Source organism: Scophthalmus maximus, chromosome 20 (assembly GCF_022379125.1).
Source record: "Scophthalmus maximus strain ysfricsl-2021 chromosome 20, ASM2237912v1, whole genome shotgun sequence".
NCBI lineage: Eukaryota > Metazoa > Chordata > Actinopteri > Pleuronectiformes > Scophthalmidae > Scophthalmus > Scophthalmus maximus.
This window is the reverse complement of record NC_061534.1, coordinates 10,124,876-10,140,502: the sequence shown is the minus strand read 5'-3', so window position 1 is coordinate 10,140,502 and position 15,627 is coordinate 10,124,876. Positions and strand designations below refer to the sequence as shown.

Here is a 15,627-nt window from a genome sequence, read left to right as displayed (position 1 = left end):
GAGTCCGACCACATGGACTCTCTCCGGTCTGCTAAAGAGAAGCAGCCCCCTGCCCCTGTTCTACTTCTAAATGAAAACAGAGGGATTATTCTGAAACTAATTTACAGAAAAGACGACGCTAGAATAATAATACATAACATTTGTATGAATGTTCAAGTGATTTTTTTTTTTTCACTACATCCTCCTAAAACATATTTTTGAAAATGAATGGAGATAAATGACTGGGAAAAGTCCCCGGGATGCATTCAATATGGAAACTATGATGAGGAGGGCCTTATTGAATAATTATTCAATCAAAGGGCCCGTGGAAGAACCGAATAGACAAAAACTTAAGACTTGAACTTTCTTGAAACCCAATGTTGGGGGGGGGGAGAGAGATATCTGTGTGTGAGATATGAGTTCATGCATGTGTGACCAAGCTTTTCCTTTTTTACATTCATGCCTCAGTGCTCCGCCATCCTTTTAGACACGACTGCGCGAAGCCTGGAGCAAGAATCCTGTCGATCTCATCCGGATGGTTTTTGTACATGTCTCGTCTGCGTTCCAACAGTGCAGCAGAGAAAACATTAGCTGCCAACAGGTGCACATAAACTAAATAAAATCTACTAACTGCACACGATATATGTGCTGTGTGTAGTTAAACAATGTTATCTGGGTCGGTATGTTGAGTGACTAGGACCAAACACACCAATGCACACGTAGGACTCAAGTGTTGTACAAACACTCTCTGATTCAATCATCTCATCTCGTTTTCTTCTTGTTTTGTTTTTATAATCCGTTCCATCCCAATCAAATGAATTATATTCTCTTTGCATTTCCTGTTCTTTTAATGTGCGATTCAGATGTGCACGAAGTGGCTTCTGTTCATGTCGTGGCAAATGTGTGTCTCCTCTCGTTCTCTCCCCCTCCAGCAGCCCCCCTCTCTCACTATGTGAAGGATTAATAATGTAACGAACAGAGAGCTGCTTTTCAACCTCTCAAGAACCACATCCTTTAAATCTCCTCTACATTCGCTCACAGGCAGTCATTCCTCTCCGAACGTGTTGGACATGCAAGTTGAAAGGCCATTTTCTTCCGCACAGTAATGGCAAAAAAATAGTTCGATCAGACAATATGCAAGCAAATAGATAAGCAATCTTTTATGGTCAGCCTCTGCTCTTTTGAAGTTTTATAAATTATGGAATATGACTTATCTTCTGCAAATTAATTATGAAAGCCATCAACAGAGATTGTAACTTTGAAAACCTTTAATTTATTCTCCCACTCTCTCTCCATCTCTCTCTCTGTTGATACTGTGCACTCAAAGCACGTTTTCTCTTTTCGTCCCTTCCTCCCCTCCCTCGCCTGCCTCTCTTTGAAAATTTTTTTAAAAAAACACACACACACACACACACACACACACACACACACACACACACACACACACACACACACACACACACACACACACACACACACACACACACACACACACACACACACACACACACACACACACACACACACACACACACACACACACACACACACACACACACACACCTGTGGCAGCCTACATCCGATGCACAGGTGGCACAGCCCATGGATAGTGTGCACGACACCTCCACCACCTCCTCCTCTCCCTCCTCCACCTTCTCCAGCATTCAAGTCCGCAGCGAGCACACACACACTGTGACGCTGACTTTCCACCTGGCCAGATCGCCTGCAGGCCGAGTATCTCCACAGCCTCCTCTGTGCGGCAGAGTTCGTGCTCCTGGGGCTGCGCTCCAGCGGTTGGGCCGACTTCAGGGTGTTATGGATCATCTCGACAGTGGCAGCGGCCCAAAAGAGTGGCTGGAGTGGCCTTTGTCTTGCAGTGTAGTGGAGCAAAAGGCGGTTAAAGATAGGGATATTGTTTCTCGTCCTGCAGGAAAACAGGAATCTGTTGAGTGTAACAAAATTGGTCCCTGGAGACAATTTTCAGCCGAACTGGCTGCCACTCTGCATCTGCTTTCCTCAAATGAGACGAGATTCAATTTCTTAGTAGCAGCACTCTGCGAACTGACCTCCAGCTGCACTCCTATCCATTCAAGGTTTGTTCGCAACACAACTTCAGTCATCAGTGCATATTCCTGTGTGCACGTCAGTCAGCCATCATTTTATCCACAGCTTCGTCTTCCTCTTGATTTTCTTTAAACTTCAGTTCAGTCATTCCTTCCTTCATGTTTTCATTCTTCTCGCATTTGCCCCCTCCCGCACGGCAGTGTCCAGCTTCTTGCTTTCGAGGCCTGAAGAGTTGCGGTAGCGCCAGAGATCAGCTGTGTGAGAGAGTGTGGCTGCGGCGTCATGTAGGCGAGACTGGCGCTGGCTCAGCCTGCTCGGACCAAACTGTAGCTCCTGGCCGGGGCACTCATGGGAACTCTTCAACAGCAGAAGAATAGGAGGAAGTGCCTCCCACCGCCACCTCCTCACACACACACACACACACACACACACACACATGCACACATGCATACCTCGCCATCCCACAGCCAGCACAGCTTTGTGTGCCTGCCCCCGATAAGGCCGGTTTGCTTCCTGAGTCCACACTACGAGGTTGTGAGAGGTGCTACAGCTCTCAGTCTTTTGCAAATATACACTGTAGTGACTAATGTAGGTGGCAAAAGTGTGACGTGCATGAACTAGTGAGAAAGGCAGGACTTTTTTTTTAATAGGAATGGTAGAGCAGGCAGGATTATGAAAACCATTGACTTCCTAACATTGAAAATGGAAAAGTTTCTGATTGCTTCAAACTTTTAGGTCTAAAAACTTTAAATTACCACATTCTCCAACAAGAATGAGAAAGATTCCTGTACTGTTTGTGGAGCACATACTTTACTCACCTCTCTCTCTCTCACTCACACACACACACACACACACACACACACACACTCCTATCAATCAAATTTAGCTCCCACAATGAAACGGTCTACGTCCAGACATTATGCTTGTTTGTTATGTTTTCGACTTCCATATTTCCTCTGTTTTTCCTTTCAGCTGCTCCCCCTCAGCGCTCAAACCACACGGTACGGAAATTCACAGGTCTGTGAACTCAGGACAATACCCCCCTCCTCTTCCAGGTCTCCAAACATTATTTATGTTTTCAATATCTGTATGCCTGGGAAAGGGGTGGTAATTTGCTAAAAAAAAAATAACAACAACACCTCAGCAGCAGTGCGGGAAAAAAGCTTGTTAAATGATGGCTAAAAACAGTGGCCAGTCTAACCCCTAGCAACCCCATTAATGGCCAGCTGGCCTCTTCTCCTTTCTGCCGTTTGGCTGTCTGGCTCATGGAATGAAACACGGACAGAGGAGTGACAGACAACGAGAGGGGTGAACGAGGAACGACGCTGCTCCAGTCTCTACAATGCAAATAAAGTGGCAGAAAAGGCCGTTGTCTTCAGATCCCTTCATGCCAGTGGTAATGGCAGCTTTTCCCTGTTTGCCCTTTCAAAGGGGTGAGGGTTACCCGTCAAGCACACAAAAAAACACTTTCTCTCCCTTTCACGCTGCGCTGTTCACCTCTAAATAGGCAGAGGAACGGATTAGAGGGGGAGAAGAAAGGGACAGAAGAAAGCATGTCTCAGGAAGAGGAGTGAAAGAAGAGTTTGAAAAGCTCGTCTCAGGAGCCAGACGAGGCCAGTCTGTCGGTTAGTAATGTGGGATCTCTGCGCCTCTCTATCGGTCTCCCTCTGTCTTTCTGACCTGAATAAAAGAGCTATCAAAGGCGGAGGCATCTTTCACACCAGTGAACACACAAGCTGGGTCCAAGGCCAAGGTCAGGGTCACAGCCTCAAGTTGTACTTAAGATCCAAACAGTAGAAGCTAAACATATGGATTCATAACTAAACTGCAAGTGCAGCAGACGAAGGCTGTGGCTTCTACAAGTTCAACGTTCGGTGCTTTTTACTGGAATCCAAAGATTAGTACGTACTTTAAGTGATTAGAAATATAAAAGGTAATAAAAGTGGTAGATTAATGCAAACAAATTTGCCAGAATCTGGAGATAAATGCATTTGAAAAAAATTATTACAAAAAAGTGAAATCAAGCCAGTCACAACATGAAGAATCTACAGCCGTGACAGTAGATCTGCGAGGATCCCTGAGGAAGAGATGCTAGAAGGCAAACAAAGACGATGCTGCTAAAATCTGCCCAACATTGGCATATATATTTACACTGTCGACCACCTAAGCTCAAAGTTTTAGCATGCTGCCATTAGTTTATGGTAGTACTGATGGGAATAGCATTGGCTTTGCAGGTATTTGATCTATTGTTGCATCCAACTCTAGGATTCATCATGTGAAAACCATGAATAGCTGTAAAAGAAAATTTTTGCTGAAATATTTTAGTCAGGACAAAAAGAGAGGGATGGGCAAATTGACCAAGACACCAATAAAGCAATGCAGCTAACAATCCTCAACCTGAGTAGGACAAAGGTTTTCACAAGCCTATATTTCACCTGGAGACACAAGCTTACAGCAGCAGAGCTTTATTGGTTTCTTGGTCAACGACTGCTCATTGGGATCAATCTGAGGTTCTCTGTCTTGAAATTGGGACAGGAGGAGGTGGAAGGAAACAAACCACGCATACCCTTGTATGTGGTTGAAACTGTTTGGACTTTCAAATTAAAAGAAGGTGCAGAATAGCAAATGGGTAAGGACAAGCACGCACACGTCCTGCGTCTAGCAAAGAACAGATGAGGGTTAGGGACAGCCACGGCCCTGGGCCTAAAATATTCACAAAGGAGTATGTCCTGGCAATAAAACTAACCATTCTTCATTTATTCTGAGACGCCAGCAAGAAACGCTAACCTCCCTGTCCTCTTTTCAGTCAGCCTCACCCTTCCTTCCCATCTTTCCCGTCAGACAGAAGTGTCAGAAACATTTTCACAGAGATAGTTTCGGAACTAATGCTAGCTGACAAGCAGAGGGATACAGGGGGGACATGTTACCCAGGGCGCAACCATTGTTAATATTCATGAACTCTCTACTCTGCACCAGTGACACGAGCAGGTCTTTTTTTTTTTTTCTTTGCCTCTAAACATAACTTGCTGACAAGGCAACTGAGGAAATGAACAGTTGTTATGCTGCAAGTCAGATTCATAATCTCTGGTTCAGACGATCGTTGTCATGAGTAGAGAAAACTGTTGTTTTCACATATTCACATTTTGGAAAAACTCATACTGTCTTTCGAATTGATGCTCATCATGGTGCTTTCTAACAGGCCAACATATCTGTGGTTACCTTAAGTAAAGTGAACCCACTGTGAATACATATAAACCAGGATAACACCAAAAATGGCAGATGTGCTTTGGTGCTATCAAAAAGGCATGGTACCGGAGTTTTCACAGTCAGAGATTCTCTAAATATCACAATGATTAAAAACTGAAGTTGATATTTTCACCTCACAAAATTTCACCCCTGTGACTATGGCTAGTATTTATCCCAAATGCCAACCACCCCTGCCCACATCATCTTAAAAGGCAGCTCTGGATGAATTGAAAAGATGTTCAGCTCACAGTGAATCGGACAAAGAGAAATGACAGAGCTGGATCGGTGTGACATTTTAACAGCATAATTTATCCCCAAACTTCTGGTAATTATCTTGATGCATCAGAACAATGATTTTTAAGTAAAATTGCAGAGGGAAGTTGTAGTAAAAGTGTGGACTGTTAGATAAAGGAAAATCCTCTTAAAAATAGCCTTGTGGTTTTCTGAGGGACATTCCTTTGTGGATATGGAGCATTATCTTCACCAACATCTAAAGTGTCCAAAGCCTTAAATGAGCCCTGCGTAACTCACAGAAATTATTCGTGCGTAAGGCCATCATCAAACGCTGCAATGTTTGAGTAGGTAAAGAGTGGGCAGTTAATGATACCACAGAGCTTTTTGTGTTGTATGGGTGATGGCCATGGGGTGACAGAGGGGAAAAAAAAGGGAAAAGAGAGGAGGAGGAGGAGGAGGAGGCGGCGGCGGCCACAATGGTGAAGGAGGACATACGCAGCGGTCTGGAAGGGAGCAAGGACAAGGCAACAGAAAATGAGTACAGAAAAGAGAAGAAAGTCTAAAAGGTTTTCCATTCTCCCTTAATTTAGTCTGTGAATGTGCTTTTCCCCCCTCTCCCTCAACTCTCCCCTGAGACTGTCCCACACAAACCACACAATCATCTGTTACTCTGATTCACCCGGAGATAAAGCGGAAGAGAGAGAACAAGTATTAAAGGGGAGGGAGGGAAGAGGAAGGAGAGACGAACGGAGCATTCGCAAAACGCACATGTAAAACTTTTCCAACTCAATGCTGCATCTCATCATGATTGTCCCTCTTCACCCTCCATATGGACTCAAAAGGCCCTGAAGCTCTTGACACAACTTTATTCTGCTAGTGATGTAAGGAATGTTGCAGTTCCACAGAAATTAAACATTTAGCTGAGGATAAACTGTGCCAAGCTCTGCATATCAAAAGCACACAAGGATTAAAGGGCAAAGGGTCAAAAGTAGTAACACCACTTTATGTTTCTATGTGTCTCCGATGTGCATTATGATGAACGCACAGGTGAAAGTGAACGTTTTGATCCTGCCCAGTCTAAGCTGAATACAGTAACTCCGTAGAAACACGGATGTGTTTCACTGAACTGCAGAATAGGCTTAAATATCAGCAACTCCACGAATCCAAGTCATAATGATCACATTTCTCATATACTTGCATTTCTTTAACAAAATTATGCCCATGTCCATTGCAAGAATGTACTTGTTTTTGATTAATCACTTCCACTTTGGTGCTTTAAAAGAAATCAATTCCTCTCCCAATCTGCCATTGCCTATAAAACTTATAGGCAATGGCAGAAATAACAGTTTAATAAAATTGGCTAGGTAAATCAATGTTTGTTGTCATTTAGAATTCTTATTATGTAACATTCCTTTAAGTTCATAACGTAGTCTGCTGTGATGCAACAAAAAGTGTTTCTCTAAACAAGTTTTGGACAACTATAAGCTCTGTTCACATTTGAAATCAGCAGTATTGTTAAATTCAGTGAAATGTGAGGATATTTCACTCAAAAAGCATTAAAAAACAGTGGTGGTTAAATACATTAAACTATTGACAAGACACCAAATGTAAGTTCTTTTTATCCCTATTTTCTCATTCAGTTAATCCAATGATTGAAGCGACAATCTGTTTTGCAGGATTTAATTCCTCCGAGCAGTTTGTATGATTGAAAGATGAATGTTTCGGACTACACTTCTGAGTGTGAATGTGAATTTTGTTTTGTTTGTGGTGAGCATATTTGGAGCAGACTGGGGCATTTCTCTTGTAGCAGACTCAGCTATGTGTGGTTGCGGCTTCCACTGTGTCTTTACTTAGGATCTGTCTGTTTGTTTTATTAGGCCCCTGTTCACGTCGAAGTACTGTCTGTTTTCTGACAATACGACGTACAACAATCGGATAAGAACGTGTATTTGGATTTAAAGCTGTTTGCTACCATTCCTATGAAGTGCTTGTTTACAGTTTATTTTTGTTTGTGATTTTTTTCAGATTCCTTGTAACCTGCTCCATACATTGTTGTATCTCCTCTTCAGTACCATCTATATCGAGTACCTGTAGTTACAGACGTGTTACATCACAGAAAAATCCATCCTGAATTTCATCTAAACATAGTCCCTGTCACACCTGCATCTTACCCTATAAAAGTGATTTAGCTAAATAATTATTCCCGTTGGCATTGAGTGGGAACAGAAGCCAGAGTAAATTTTCCATGAAAGTCACCCAGCAAAAAATGTAAATAGGTATAAATCTTCACCCACAGATGTGCTGTCAACAAAAGTACACAAAAAGATGTAGAGTTTATAACCAACAAGACAATATTATCTCTGACGTGACACTCGAGAATGAGGAAATAAAGACAGAGGCACTTTATTACTGTATTAGTTCCTTTTTGCCCATGTTAAGTATCTTTGAGTGCCTTTAAAGGTCCCATAGTTTACACTTCTCCTCTGTTTTATCTGAAGTTTAGACTACCATGAGGAGATATATTTGTGGTCTTAAGTACCAAAAACCATCTCAATCTCCTCCCTAATGCTTTCTTGAGCTCTAGCAAGAACACAGTGTGTCGAGGTCACAGATTCCAAGATCATCTGGGACATCAGGGAGGTGAGTGATCGGGCAGCTGGGGCAACAGGAGTGGCATATGGCTAGTGGATTACGAAGAGGAGGAGAAGGAGTAGTCTCCCTTTCTGTCACTGCCAGATCGTGTTGAGTTTTGAATGGGATTGACAGGGACTGCAGTCGAGAGACCGGCGGCAACTTTAAGGCGAATGCGTGGAAGGAACGTCTACCAGCGGCAGCAGGGACAGAAACAAAGCTATCAAGCAGCTTATCCTTTTTTAATCGGACTCCAGGCAGTGGATATCATCACTTAACTGTCAGTTTGTAGTGAAACACAGCTATAATAATAGTAAATAATAAACTAAAACGATCAATGAAACGAGAAACTTAAAACAGAAAGAGAAAAGGGATCCAGCTTTTTTTCATTAAAAAGATGAAAAATGTAAAGGTCATTGGAGAGGCTGATCAACTAATAATATAAAAGTGACTGAATAGAAATATAGCAGATTTCAGATAAACATTCGGAAAAGCCAAATTCTTGCGGCCTGTGGGTCCGGGTGAACCATGCTAGAGGCCTAGCTGAGGGCGGTGACCGATGTCATTGTGACATCATAAAGTCATTACAGCTTGTTTTAAAGGACATTTTTTAATACGGAGCGTGTGCATTTCCCCCTGTACTGAGATCTTTGATGCAGTATTAAAACAACACAAGACCGGCTTTATAATTCAAAAGGACATGGAAATCTCACATCCTTCACTTTGGGACCTTAAAAAGCTCTGTGTAATAATTACAATATTGATTTTTTATAATAAACATTATTATTATTATTTTTATATGAGTCGCTAGTATCTATATATTTGTTTTTTCAGTATGATATTAACACTAGTTGTGGTAGTACTACTTATTTACATTTAAGTATAAGTTGTAAGTAGTCAGAAAAGAATGAGCTAGTTCTAAGTGATGATTCTTGTTGAAAGGATTTTGAAATGTATTGTTTGCATTATTTTATTATTGAGAAGGCAAAAAGGCTTTAGGCCTCTATTAGAAAGGCTCCTTTACCCTCCAGGCTGCTGGGAGAGGCCGTTCCTTGTGCTGCCGTGCATTGTCTTTGACTCAACGGCTGAGGTGTAAGAATAACGCTTTGATACTGAAGCTTAAAAGCCGAGAGACGGAGTGAAGTTAGTGGGACGACACCAGTCCGCATCCAACAGAAAATGAAGCAATTCAAATGGCTGCATCTCACAAGCTAGCTATCTGGCCTGCTAAATGGTGTTAGCAAGTGCAACCCATGCTAGCTTGTCCAACAAGCTGGCTACAAATGTATGTGTATGTGTGTGCTGCAGCCGTTTTAATTGGCTGTTGAAATTATATGTTTGATGGGATTAATCAAGAAAGGTCCCAATAAAATTGACAGCGATAGTATCAAACCTTTCAGGTCAGCAGTGCATTGGGGACTGAGTACAAAAACCCACAAAAGATGAAATCTATATATTTGCGACTGCCAAATGTGTTTCTGTGCCCATTGTTGTTATTATTGCTGCTGCTGTCCCAGAAAATAATGACTTGAATAATTATTGTTTTCTTCAGCTGTAAAATGGGTTAAAGTATCATCACTCATCAGTCTGTGTCTCTTTAAAGGGTTTAAAAGGTCTTCCACATTCATTTTTAATTAATGAATGGACACCGTACAGTCAGCAATGTGGAAACTGAGAAAATGGACTTTAAAGAGACGTCAAACTTGAAATATTAATACAAAACCAAGAAGCCGCATAAGACGTACAAGGACGAAGGAGGGGAACACAGGAAGGATTTGTGATTTCCACAAACAGATAAGGAAAACTGGCTTCACATCCGACTGCACATTTCACTTCTCCCCTCTCTCACGAAAAACCATTATTCTGCTCCACATGTGACTCACATGCAAGTGAGCTTTTTGACATATAACGTCTTTCAAGAGATGACATGTTGCTCCATTCACTGCTCCGAGCTCAAATGCATGATTCAATTAGTTGCCAGAGTTGCTGAGAATGTGTGACATGGAATCCCTGCCGTAAATATCTTACTGAAGGCATGTTTATGCATGATGAGTTTGTTGGACATGGTGCAATGTCACGGGTCAACTGCTTCGTATCATAGTATATAGGCCTATTCATTCATTGTGCACACTATCAAACACAACAATTAAAAACAAATGCATGGTACAAACAATCAAAAAGATATGTTATACACCTTTATAGAGGAAAAAACCTCCATCAGGTAGAGCAATAGCATTGATAGACATTTATACCCACACACACACCATTAAACTTTCACAATATTTCAATTACTCAAGCTGACATACAACCAAACATAGAGCAGAAAGACCCAAGGATATAAGCCTGATTAAACTTTACATAGTCACACACAGAAAGAAAAAAAAGGTCATACTTACTGTTAAGCATTGCATATTCTCAGGGCGATTGGTCTCGGGGGCTGCACCATGGTTTGACAGCACAGCCTCTGAAATGTAGACAAAGGAATCACGGGCTGAGACAGTGCCTTTGGAGCACATTTCTCCCTGTGCCAACGCAAAACAGCCTTCTGGATGCACAAAAATAAAGTCCTTGAATAGTTCCGAGAGTCCATAAAAGTGATTCAGAAAGATAACAACGAGCAATTATCGCAACAGTTGTTCGGAGCAGCTTTCGCTGGGCTGGTATTCAAACTTCGGAGCGCACATAAAAGGCAAAAACAGGCCAGCCGAGTCAAGGAAAATCCTGTAAGATGCGAGGATCCAACAAACTGCCCGAGAGAGGAGTGGAAGTGAGAACAAGTGAGAAGGAGGGAAGGAGGGAGGGAGGGAGGGGTGAAGAAGAGAAAAGGAACTCCTCTCTCACTCTATTATCTGTCCGTCACAGGGCTCCTGGGAAGTTGCCATGGTTACAGGGACTCACGCCTCAGTGTCCTTTTAACTATTGCTCATAAAGGCAGCATTCAGCTTTGGGCTACAATGCAGATCTCCCTGTTTCTCTTTCTGTCTCTTTCTTTCTTTCTCTTCTGCATTCCCTCCTGTTTTTCAATGGTAGACACCTCTCACTTCGTACATCCAGTATGTACATCTTTCCTTCTTAGTTTATGCATTTCCTCTGTCTATATAACTTCACACAGAGCCACACAAACCCCATCCCTCTGGTCCTTCCCCTTGCCCCTCTCTCTATACCCCTCCATCACTACCCCTACCTCAAAGACCATAGCAGAGAAATGATCCTACCCCAGACTGTGAAATGTTATTTTTCAAACTCTTCCAACCCAGTCTAAACGGCCCGACACAAGTGAAAGGGTGTAAGTGGATCAGTAACCTTTTATTAACCTTGCAAAAATTTGGAATAATCACATTACATACATACAAGTACCTTGAAATGTCTGCTCAAGTAGCTTTAAAGTTTGAAAAGTGCATTGTAACACTGCATTATAGTGTCACATAGAGTATATAGTCTAAATGATCTTGATGCAAAGCTATTGTTGTTTTACTGCTGCCTGCAACTGAGTAAAGCCGGCCAAGATGTCTAACAAATCATTTTACTCTTCTAAATACAAGTTACAATGAAAGTATACAGGGCTACACAAAGCTTGGCAGCAAAACATGCATTTTTACAGGACTGTCTCACCACGAAAAACAACAGCATTTGTCATTTTGCCAATGCCCAAAAAGGACATGTGTTTAAGTTGAAGTGACAGAGTCTTTAGCAGCAGCTGCAGTAATTATGACTTTTGACAAGAGCAAAGAAAAAGTATGGGACTTTGTCATGGAAGCCCACAATTTGTTTCTGTTTCCTACCATAAGTTCCGTTTAACCAGGACAACGAGTGCTCCCTAACCTTAACCAAAAGGTTAGTATTTATAACTTTGCTGATCTGAGTCCGTTAAGTACTTATTACAGCCTAAATCATGGTTTGGGTTATCCCTAAAAACATGTGTTTGATAAAATATCAACCATGGTAATCAACCAACTAATGTTAACCACTAACAACAAATTGCATCCAAAATATTGTCACAGCCCCAATCTGCTCACAAAAGAGACCACATACACATCAAATAAAGAATGTCCAGACATGTTTTAAAGCATATACAAATTCTCGGATTTCAATGATAATATATGTCTGATATGTTTTTTTCACAAAATGTTTCATTTCCATAGATAAAAATGGACTGTGCATATGTATACACAGTATATACAGTACATTTTGTCTGGTCAGTCACACATTAATTTCCGCAGCATGACCCAAAACAAGCCCAAGGATGAAGCCAAAGTCAAAGAAAACTATATTCAAGGACAAGCAGAACAAAGAATCCTGCACTAAATGATATGTATCCCACAGAACCCTGATCTCAACATCAATGAGAAAGTGTACCTTGGAGAACTGGTGGATGGTCAAACCAAATATTGATCTAATTAAGGTTTGTTTTTTTCAGGTTACTGCACAATTATGCTTACTATATGATGTGAATTGCTAAATAAAATTATTTCTGACATTATTTCTGAAAACACCCAGACTTTACTTTTATTGCCTAAAACGTTTACACAGTGCTGTGTCAGCATCATATTGTATTTTCATTTTGTACATTAAAGGTTAAAAAAGATAAATTAAATATCAATATGCAAAACACCTTTAAATTAAAATGATATCTTTAGTCCATATGCGGAGAAGAAACTTGAGTATCTCCCAGGAGTTTGGACACAGTTTCTACTTTCCTATGTTTAACCCCAGAGTTTAATCCCAGAATAAAAGTTCCCATCCCATAGTCGTGGTTGCCATCGTAACCCTGGGGCTTTTAAAAAGTGAGATTCTGTCACTTTTAAATCCGAACCCTCCAGGGGTCTTGCAAAAGAGAGGGGCTAACCTGGCTGGCGTCAAGCCCAGGAGAGGAGCCTTTTGTCTGGCTAAGACATTGGTCACATGGGGTAAATGAGGAGAGAGACGTGGAGCAGCTGGCAATGAGCAACATCTCGAATGACTGACTGAAAAATGGGGGGGAAATAAAGAAGAACAATAGAAGACAGAAACAGTAGACAGTGGGAAAAGCATACACCAGACAAATTCAGTGGAAAAAAAAAATGTAGTCAGAAAAGGGGCGTTAGAAACAGAGAAGATTAAAGAAAGACAGAAAATGAAATAAGATGGGGAAAAAGGAAGCAGAAAATGAAGAAGGGAGGAAAGAAAAGAAATCAAAGGTGCTGGCAGTCTTCTGCAGTTTGACTTTTGCCAGTCTCATATCTGGCAGAACATCAAAAGCCCTTGACTCTGCCCAAATCCAACATAATACCACTCACTCACTTGACCCCCACTCCCCCTTTTCACCTCCTGTCACCCACAAACAAATAAACACTTGATGGAGCGAGTGTATAAAACCAAAAGGGAGAAGGTTTTCCTCCTCTTCTCTTCTATTCACTGTTTGAGATCACCTCAAGTATCAGTACATGATTGTTTAGCTGCTAACGGCAAGAAAAAAAAGAGCCACAATGAAATTAAATGATGTGGACTGGCAATAAATATCAAAATATGAACATCTGGCTACGGTGTGGAAGTGATGAGGTCAACCCCCAACATCTCTCTCATGATACAAGTCATTGAAAAACTTGTGAATGTGTTTTCTTGTGAATAAGCAAAGGTTCTATTTATTTTCAGTGTTTCACACCAAATGCAGCGTATGCGACAACTAACGAACATGCTGAGTGCATGATTTACATTCATGTTTGCTTATTCTTCACTGTTTTTGTTGGCAGAGTTATGGTTCTCTTGGCACCTTACTACCACCAACTTTCCTTCGAGGAAGGGGATATCCTGAAAAGAAACAGGGAATCCCATATAGAAAAAACTGTACTATTCAGCTGATAAGATATTATTGCCCTTCAAGAGCTGAGTATGGCTACTACTTTGATGGACAGATGTTTTAGCCTCCTACGCTCATATTTTGTGGTTGCTGCTTGATTATTTCAGCTGCTCAATTATTTTGCTTATTTATTTCTGCTCCACCACGACCCTGTTTGCTCAAATTTGATATTTGAAGCTCCCGTAACTGACAAAGACATATAAAGAATATATTAAGTATGATTTATGACCTCAAGATGTTAATTGTAAGTGTTTCTATGGTCTTTGCAAATAAAAATAATGGACAGATAAATACTAAATACAATAAGACAGACAGGAGTGATTGATGCATTTCAGCTCCTCTTTCTGTCTTGAGCAAAGCAGAATAGCCAGAAAGGATTATGTCTTTGGTCTCAGTATTTTGTATGATTGTCCCTGATAGGTATTTGTTCAAAGGATTTGAGGTGAACAAAACATTCACATTTCAGATCCAGGCTGAATGGTTAATGCCAAATCCATCAAATCACCAACGTCTGCTATTGCCAGTTCATCAGGTTCAACATTTGGTCATCACAGCATGAAATCGTTGCACGCAATAATATGCAATCTTTCTCGTGCAGCTTTGGTAAGATCATCAATATTACTACACATGAATTCACATGAATGCATATGAATTATGTCTTATTGCCTTATTGTCTCTTGTCTTAAGTAACTAGAGTTTTACACACTGCAAGCTGTACAACATGTTCATGGTGAGAACATAAAAACAGCTCCTGACCTATCATATTTGATGAGCAAGCATATGCCCTATAGTACACTGTATATAACCTGAATTATTGAGAAGTATGAAAAAATTGTGTGTCATCCGCACAGATATGTCAGAATGTGCTGCGACACATGCTTGAAAAGAATCTGCAGAGCCGGATGGGAATATGTTTTTTTACTTATTGAGAAACTTAATGGGATCACTCGTGCCCACTTAGTTCTGCCCACCTTCTGCAGTCTGCCCATCAGGAAATTGACTCCTAATTACTGTCCATGTCGACTTTCAGACATCCAGGTTCATTGCCTATGACCCATAACACATGGAAGTGTCCACCCACTGGATTGGACTATCTGCTCTTTGGAAGTTTGCGGTCTGCAGAGATTCATGCTTGTGAGGCACAGAGTTTTGGATAGTAGAGGTGCCAGCATCCTCTGTGGTTGTCTGAGACTGACTAGTGGCTGTGCCCCTTCCCTTCAAACGTAACCTTTGCAAAGGACGAAATGTCCTTGCAGTCAATCACCGACGGATGTATTTACAGTTCCCTAATGAAGCCTCACATTCTTGTCTCAACTCTGATGAGCCAAGCTTGACTGCAAACTATCAAATGTCCTATTTACTTTTTGCTATTAACATTTTTTTCTCTAAAATTTGAGATTAACAGTATATTTCTTTACAAAAATTCTGATTGTAAGATGTCAGACTTACCCAAAGTCTCAAGGTTTTAATTCCAGGATCCAAGATCCTTTTGTTACATCTTCTATCAATCTCCCTTAGTTCTGCTTACAACTTTCTCGTAATATTAAGACTTTATTCTTGAAATGTCAGGGGTTTTGTTGTTTGTTTGTTTTTCCATGATGGCCCTAATACTCCAACGTAGATACCAACGTTGAAAG

The 15,627-nt window shown here is 41.2% G+C and overlaps 1 protein-coding gene across 4 annotated transcripts in view; it reads right to left on the bottom strand.

Moving 5' to 3' along the window:
• rgs3a (regulator of G protein signaling 3a) overlaps window positions 1-15,627 on the bottom strand; it is a 128,522-nt gene that overhangs the window by 85,155 nt on the left and 27,740 nt on the right. For 2 of the 4 annotated variants that reach the window (XM_035608300.2, XM_035608304.2), the window contains one exon: window positions 10,551-10,618. In XM_035608300.2, the coding sequence (XP_035464193.1) occupies window positions 10,551-10,618 (68 nt within the window). Of the gene's footprint in view, window positions 1-1,542; window positions 2,422-10,550; window positions 10,619-15,627 lie in introns of those variants that run through there. The other 2 variants (XM_035608303.2, XM_035608302.2) reach the window with 2 other exon arrangements.